The sequence below is a fragment of the Gossypium raimondii genome, chromosome 9 (genome assembly GCF_025698545.1).
Source record: "Gossypium raimondii isolate GPD5lz chromosome 9, ASM2569854v1, whole genome shotgun sequence".
Classification (NCBI taxonomy): Eukaryota; Viridiplantae; Streptophyta; class Magnoliopsida; order Malvales; family Malvaceae; genus Gossypium; species Gossypium raimondii.
In genome coordinates this window covers 13,150,407-13,158,928 of record NC_068573.1, presented here as the reverse complement: position 1 = coordinate 13,158,928, position 8,522 = coordinate 13,150,407, and the positions used below count along the sequence as shown (strand labels likewise).

At 31.8% G+C, this 8,522-nt stretch overlaps 1 protein-coding gene across 2 annotated transcripts; it reads right to left on the bottom strand.

Annotated features, from left to right (window-relative positions):
* Nucleotides 1–215: 215 nt before the first annotated feature.
* Nucleotides 216–2,947, bottom strand: LOC105798471 (ACT domain-containing protein ACR6). 2 transcript variants are annotated; one of them, XM_012628542.2, is made up of 7 exons: nt 2,671–2,947; nt 2,406–2,451; nt 2,210–2,324; nt 2,060–2,127; nt 1,368–1,973; nt 1,028–1,132; nt 216–920 (listed from the first exon to the last, which is right to left on the bottom strand). In XM_012628542.2, exons 1-7 carry the CDS (start codon nt 2,715–2,717, stop codon nt 573–575), a joined length of 1,335 nt encoding a protein of 444 aa, XP_012483996.1. In that variant the 5' UTR covers nt 2,718–2,947; the 3' UTR covers nt 216–572. The 2 variants fall into 2 exon arrangements, with proteins under 2 accessions (XP_012483996.1, XP_012483997.1); XM_012628543.2 differs by lacking the exon at nt 2,671–2,947 and having other exon boundaries at nt 2,060–2,147.
* Nucleotides 2,948–8,522: the final 5,575 nt, after the last annotated feature.

Sequence of the window (8,522 nt, the reverse complement as noted above, 5' to 3'; positions counted from 1 at the left end):
ATAAATATATAATAAATTTCTTTTTTCTAAAATAAAATTATAGTATTTAAATAATACCAATGTAATTTTTTACCTTTACTTCCTTCCATATTTCCTTTCTTTTCAATCCTTTTCTTCCTTCTTCATTAAAAACCCTAAATAAGTTGTCCTAACTGAGAGCACCCAAATTTGAGATTGTGCATTCATTCTCTTTGCTTGGGACGACTTAATGCAAATTTGTAAAATCAAATTTTATTATGTGTTTTTTCCCTGAAATCATTTCAAGGGTACAAAAATAAAAACAACGCTTAATTAATGTACACAATAAGATCCAGAAGAAACTTATTTTGTTTTTCTTATTCACCTAGTCTACTTTCTATACAAACTTGCATCTTATGAGCAATCCATGCAAACATTCATTTTGTACAGATGTTACTTACAAGTGATATAATGAAAGATACACAACCACCACCAGTAACTTTCACTGTATCAGTATATTGGTAACTATGCAAGGGAGACTTGTCTTGCTCCCCATCTATATCTTTTGACTTCATATCTTCATCCAATAGAGGAAGACTATACAGGGATAGAAATCATGAGTAAGATCTGATTAGCTTGAAATTCTGAAAAGTACGTGCTTTGAACAAGTTCCCGAACAAATAACTCATTGTTGTCTCTTGATGAGGTGGTTTTGGTGCAAGACTTGATCTATTATGTTTCACCTGCAGCGCACTCCGGCCTATCTGTCGACAGATTGAATCAATAATCTTGGGATCGACCGGATTTCCAGTCATATCTGTGACATAGAAGGTGTCCTTGGCCTTACCACCTTTCGTCGAGATTAATGCTCTCTTGATACACAAGCTGTTTTCCCGGAAAATCCGGGTAATATCGGACAGTAGTCCAAGCCTGTCTTCTGTGCACAATTCTAGCTCCAGCCCCTGTAACATGAAATGTTGCAGGGTATAACATCAAGGACACTATGTTCAGATTGTCATAATCAAAAGTTTCTTCTTGTGTAAGGTGACAGGGAGATGGTTTCCTATACCTCAGATGCTCTCCTCTCGATGGCTGCTTCAAGACATTGTATAACACGGACACGCTCTGCTTCTGAACTGATCGGGAGCCCGTCTACATGTCGGATATAAAATTCCTACAAAGACAAAAAAGCTGATGCCATTAACACTGTCGAATCTACAATTCTAAGCATATCAACTTGTGCTCAACTGAGTAGAATTCCAACACAAAATGGATTACAATGTCAGCTTCATCTTACACCAATTGCTTCAATATTGCATCAGCAAGTTGATCAATATATATATATATATATATATATCAGTGGCTGATAGGACTGCCATCACATTAAAATGGTAAAAGAACTATCTCACCTGATTAGCGTCCATCCTCGTTGTGTTGACCATTCCATGAAAAACAACATATTGCATATCTGTAAGAGTGCAGATAATATCAAACAGTAGTTTTGGCCTATCTTTTGCCCTCATGGTAATAACAGTGTAATCTTTCTCAATATTCAACAGATTAACTTGGGGTTTCGAGCTCCTCTCTTCGACAGCCCTGACTCCAGTTTTTTCCACCCTTTCGTAGTCCCTATCTGCAAACATGATTTGATGCAACCTTCGCTCCCTATGCATGACACCGGGAGCTGAGAGCATTGTTTTTGCTGTTTTCAAGTCATCATTTCCTTTGAGAACATTACAAAGCAAGTCCTTTATCATCAAGAGACGTTTTGGGTCGGTGATTGCGCAGCCTGTCGAATCATCTGTCACATGAACTACAGCTGCAGCACGGGTGTTATGGGTCCAAATCTCGGCATTTACAACGTTGCAACGCAGGTCCGCCAGGACTGCACATACTTCAGATAATAAACCAGGCCTATCAGTCCCTGCAAGTTCAATTGATGTATGCTCTTCTGATGGCATTACACCTACGGAGCCTCTCTGTGATGGTACAAAGCCCGCACTAGTTTCGATTCTCTGTAAAAAATTAAAATTTAAGGTGAAAAATAGTTAAAAATCTGTAAGGCCAAAAGAGTAACATGAGGTAGGTTCTTATTTCTTACCCTTTGAATATAGTCAATAATTTCTTTATCTCTGATTTTGTTGCCATCATTGTCAACAACATTGAAAACTGAAACATGAGCAACAATACTAAAAGAAATCAGTGTATGTTGAGTATAAATTGAAGAGTGTTTTTAAGGGAAAAGTTTTACCATCCATAAACCATCCTCCATCAGATGCTATGTATGCTTTTCTTATTGTAAGATTCATATCAGTAAGCACTTGAACTACTTCCAGGAGAATCCCATGTTTGTTGACACTGTCAACCTGAAGAGAAAGTTCCCCAATATCCAAATATAAGGAACTAGTTACCCACATATCATAATTCAAGCTAATTAGGCTTTTTACCTGGATAACTGTGGCATCCTCACAAGCATTATTGTCAATCACCACTCTGCAACAACAAAAACCATACATCTCAAATTAAAAGCAATAAAGAGACAAGAATACGACATGCCAAATTTGCTTCAGTTTTTTATGAAAAAATATATGAACAAACTCTAATCTTCTTCAATTTCTTCATCCAAAACAGCAGGGGGGGAAAAGAACTCAAAAAATCTAACCAATAAATTCAAACGAAAATCTCTCAAAGAAAAAAAGGAGAAAAAATTACCTGGGTTGGTTTACCCTTCTGATAAGCTTAGCATATTCATCATCCATTTCTCAAGAAAAAAGAAAACCAAATTTCTCCAAGCTGAAAAACCACACAAGCACCAAAGAAGAAAACCAAACTTTTTCAAAAAAGAAATTGATTAGCTCAGAAATCCCAGAACTCAGAATTTCCAAAAGGGCAACTTTTATTATTCTTTTTGTATGATACTGTACAAAATTGAAAATAAATAAAAATAAAAATAGGTTTTCCGAAACCAATATTCAAGGAAAGCACGAGTTAGGAAAATAAAAATAGTAGGACTACATAATAATTGAAAGCTTAAAAATAAATTAGAAGAAGAGTGTCCGAAAATGTAATATATTGGGGACGTGTAAATAAATGATTGGTTGGAAAGTCGTTATTGCTGCCCGTGGTCAGGCTCGTGCGTGTTGACGGATGTTGTACTTTTGACCTTTTTTATTTATCTAGTATTTAACTGTGGTGATCACAATAGGGAGTGTGACAAGCAGGTGGTGATTACAGTTTGGTCGGAGATTTTTTTCCCGTGTTTTCGGCGGCATTTTCTTCTTCATCTTCATATTATTTTATATTAGTCTCAGTGTTTTAAGCAACCTTTGTTTTCTCTATTTTGGTAGTGATGTTATTTATATTAATGTATTAATAATATAAAGATCTTCAAAAATTTCAAAATCAATATTTTTACAGCATCTTTTTTTATAATTTTCATTTTCTTTAAAATTTTCATTTTAAATTATACCATAAGATTTGACATCTTATTTAATAATTAAATTAATAATTTTAATAATGTAAACACCTTATTGATATAACTTTGATGGTTTAGGATATAACTAGAATATTCTAAAATTTGAGAATCACTTTAAAATACAAGTTATAATTTAGAGATTTATAATGCAATTAACTTCTAAAAATATGCTTATAATATATATATTAGAAGCAAATAAAAGAAAAATTAAAACAAAAGACCATTGAATATTACTAAAACAAAATTTTTCCAATTTTTTATTTTTTGATTAAATTTATCCTTAGATTATAACAAATGCATTTTAGTAAAAAAAATGTGTTGTTTTTCATTTTTCTCTCTCACTTTGATGAAAAGAGAACCTTCAGTATGTTATTATATGTTATTATCTTCTTCAATTTTAATTTATTTATTTTAGGAAAATATGAAATTAATTTATTACATAAATGTATTTATTAATAAAATAAAATATTATAACTTTCAACTTTCATCAATAAAAAGATAAATTTTATATTGATTGAGTTTTAACTCGATTGGCATTGCTATTGTTGTCAATACAGGAGGATGTGGGTTCGAATGCGATGAAACACATTATCCTCTTATTTATGGGCTGGGGAGGGGTTATAGCATATTTATAATATGCTTTTATGCAATCTTATACTCCACCAACCAAACAACATAACTTATATTCCAACCAAATAAACTTAATAAGATAATTTGTCCATTCATCTTAAATTTTGATAATTTTAAGATAAACTAAACCATTGGTCACTAAACTATGTATAAGTTTTCATTTTGGCCACTAAACTAAAAGAAATTATAATTTGATCATTGAATTATTCAAAAGTTTTCATTAAAGTCATCAGACTGTTAAAATTGATATTATATGGCTTTCTCTATTTGCATTGTTTGCACCAATCGAAAACTCTCTTTCCCATTTTCTTCTATAGCTCAGTTCTTTTTCATGAAACAACTTTAGACGTCACTCATCTGCGAACCAAATTTCAAACAAGTCTTTTCTCAATCTCCAACATTGACCGTTAGATCGACTTAGATCTAATGTATGTTCTTCTACTTGTCAATGGGTACTGATTCACTGTACCGGTCATTGAATTGTCACTTGAAACTCGCTAGCGAAACTCTTTCCTTAAAGAACTTAATTACCCAGTGACTTAGATAAATATTTTTTTTGACTAGTTCAATGAATTAAATGAAATCTTTTGAATATTTCAATAATCAATCTGTAATTTTTAATTAAGTAACCAAAACAAGAACTCAGAACAAAATTTAGCAACTAATGGTGTAATTTACCCATTAATTCATTATTAATAGTTAACCAAGCTCCATAGTTATCTTTAGGATACTCATTAAAAATGCATAAAAAATGCGGAGAAAATAGTAAATTTTAGTCAATGCATGTTGAAAATTCGTAGCCCACTTTAAATCAGATTTGTCTAGGAAATAAGAGAGTGGCTCCTTGGCATTACCTAAACCTAAAGGATGCCTAACCATCTACCTCGCTTGTTCGCGGCTTTTGGATTATTTAATTTAATTTAATGTGCTGTTTTGAAAAGTCTGTGATGATTCTGATTTTGATTTTTGTAAATAATTGCGAGGACCGAGCATAGTTGCAACCAACATCAATAAAATATTCTCATATTTTAGCTATTTGAAGCGCCAAGAGGCAATAATTTTTATAACAATTTGGGCCATTTGCCAAGTGGACATATAATTTATAAAGTTAGGCAAGGAAAATTCTCTCTTTTGCCATGCATTCACACTTAGCAGAGATCTTCTTTAGAAAAAACATAGGAATGAAAAATTTATTCTTTAATATTTTACTTTAGTTTTTATTTTTCTTAAAATTAAATTCGACAATTAATTTTTTAAAAAAAATTGAATTTGATCATTAACCTTTCAAAAAGAGTTGAATTTTTATTCTTTTAATGTGAATTCTAATTTAAATGTTAAATTTCAAATATGAAAACCTCTAAAGGCCTTTTTTTATTTTATGAAAATTTTAGGTATTTTGGATTTTTTATTTTCTCTAAAATTTCAATTATTTGTTAGCGTGGCATATAAGATAAATAGTGTCACGTCATCATGAAGTGCACGTGAACTACCACTCAGGTTGCCACGCAACATCGTTAAAAAGATTAATCTTTTAGTCAGCATTTACGTAAAAAATTATTTGACTATTTTGAAAAGTTAACAGTTAAATATAGTAAAAATAAAGGTCAAACTGACAAAAAATTTAAATATTGAAAGTTAAATTTATCTTAATGCTAAAAATACAATTTATCTCAAGTATAATGTCTAAAAGGTTTAATTATTAAAAAGGACCAAAAGTAAGGTTTAAACATATAATTATGTTTAATAATAAAAAAACTCTAAATCTTCGTTAATCTAGCCAGAGATTTAACCCACAGTAAAAAAGGGCATCAGCCATATTTCTTCTATGTGTGAATTTCGAAAGTAGTTATTGGAATATACAATCGATAATTGTAAGAATGTTTGAGCAGTGCCAGAAGTAGAGCCACGGCTGATGCCAACTGTTTTCAGGGAAAAGAAAATTGAATCAAATTACAAGTAAATAAAAGAAAATCACAAAACAATTAACAAAGATAAAATTAAATTAAATTAAATAGCAAAGAATTATTTCACAAAAACTCATTTAGGCAGCAGTCCTGAGCAAGGGTGTTAAAAACTTGTAAAGCATATGTTTATGAAAGTATACACAATCGTTATCAAGTAAAAAATAAGTATAAGAGTTATCGTTTCCACAGAGATTGCATTTGTTAATCAAATAATTGCAAAATTAAAGATTACAAATTGGTAAGAAAACACAAAAATTTTAGTGTGATGGATGAAATTAATATTAACTAAATGCAAATGAATTAATCTAAATGCAATGAATGAAATGAGATGGTTTAGCAGCAAATTCACAAGTTTAACAACAATAACATGAATAAGCTAGAATGATTACAACGTTTAATTCAATGCATCTTTTATCATGTTTAACAATGTTCTAGAAAATATTCCATGGCAACTCGATCTTTCATTAATTTGAAACCTAATATAGGCTCTTTTGAATTTTTTTACTTAGAAAAACATGCATATTATCATGACCATATTTAACTAAGGGTTTCTTAGAATTTATGTGAAGTATCAGGGACGGATCAGGTTTGAAACAGTTTAATTACACAAATCTAAAAGTTATGTAAGGTAATAGAGCTCTCCCGAGTTATTACGAACCTTTAATTTAATCGAATCAGGATCTAAATTAAGAATGCACCTTTCAATTATTGTGTCCATTAATCGCTATCTAGTCAGGATTGATCAACTAATTCTAATGCATTCAATCACATTTTAATGAATGAAAAACATACATGATTTTAATTGAAAGCATGAAAGATTGAGACACAGAACATCATAAACATGAATCAAATGAATTGTATCAAATTAATGTAATCATTCTAACCAAACAAAATTAAGCTATCACTGTTAATGGAAAATCATCAAAACAAATTGCAAACATGTTGAATGAAAAAATCAGATTAAGGAAGAAGAAACTATTGAAGATTCGACAGTTCCTTGAAGACCGATCGTGGTGGCTTCCTCCGATTCTTGTGATTGCAAAATGCTCCTCAAGGTGGCCGTCCTAGAGAGGTTTTCCTTAAGGGAAAATGCTAGCTAAAAGGACAAAGGGAAGTGGGAAGGCTTATGCGTGGAAAGAATGGAAGAAAGATGAGAGGAATGTGTGTTACTAGATTAGTGAGTGATGAGGGATGATTTAAATGGGAAGTGAGGGTTAGTATTTATAGTAGAGGAATGACATAGAAGTTTGCTAAAAATAGCTTGAAGGATCCCTTGGTTCTCTCCTTTGCTTGGCCGGCCTTGAAATGTGGAAAATGAAGTTGATGGTTGCTTGATTCATACTTGATTTCATGCATGAACCATGTAAGGGATTGGACGGTTACTTGGGTATTAATTGGGAGTTGATTTCTGATTCTTTCCCAAGTACAAGGACCTCCAAATAAATCTTCCAAAAGCTTATTTTGGGCTGCTCATATGCCTTTGCCAAAATTGGGCCATTCTCCCCTTTGTTGGACGATTTTTGACACCCAATTCATAGCAGACTTAATCCTTTTAAACAACCATCTTCCAAGTTGGGTTGCATGGAATTCTTAGGTCCAATTTAATGAGCTTTCCGGCCACATGATGTACAATTTAACTTATGCTCATTTGTGATATGTTCAGCTCCCATGCTTTATTAATTCAATGGTCCAGCTGCAACATTTTGAGTAAAAATTAACGTCCAACATAAAATAATAAAATTATGCAAAATTAATACTTATTTCTATAAAATTGCAAACTTCACTTAATTTATGTCTAATGTCTTAATATGAATGAAAATAACCCAATTAGATATTAAATACCCGAGATTAATAGAAATTCTAAGTAAAAAGGTGATATAAACAACTGAAAAAAATCTATATAATTTAGAGTTTACTCCTTCCTCACAAACAATTTCTAACGTTTATGCATGTAGTACGATAAAACACATAAATGACTTCAATAGTAACCTAAGGGTTCATCAGTAATTACCAATAACCTGGTACTAACGTAGGTGATAGCTAAACACTGCGAACTTTCTTTTCAATGAAGTTATTCTAAACATAGGTTTTTCAGAGATTTTTCAGAGAAATTCACGAAATAAGAAGAAGACGTAAAGGTGATTCAAAAGCACCACTACTATCATTATATTCTTAAGCAACGAACACAAGGATTAGTGGAAAAATTAGATACTTCCACTACTACACTTGATTCCCGTGATTAAGTGCACTTAAAAGTTTTTGGTCTTATCATCTATAGTAGCCTAGTTCAATTCTAACTAAGTCTTAGCATGACTAACCAAATCATCTTGCACTAAAATAACAAACAAATTTAAATGACTGCGAACTTAACAAGTTCGTCCAAAGCATCTGGGGTGGACGGATACCTAACAGAGGAGTCTGCCAACCCTAGAGCTCACTAAAACTAGTAGTTCGCCAAATGGTGAATCACTCAGAATACTCTACTTAGCTAGGAA

Coding starts and splice junctions, on each gene's coding strand:
- LOC105798471 (XM_012628542.2), bottom strand. CDS start 2,717: ATGGATGATGAATATGCTAAGCTTATCAGAAGGGTAAACCAACCCAG. Junction 2,452..2,670: donor AGAAGGGTAAACCAACCCAG/GTAATTTTTTCT, acceptor TTGTTGTTGCAG/AGTGGTGATTGACAATAATG. Junction 921..1,027: donor TCGAGAGGAGAGCATCTGAG/GTATAGGAAACC, acceptor TTCATGTTACAG/GGGCTGGAGCTAGAATTGTG.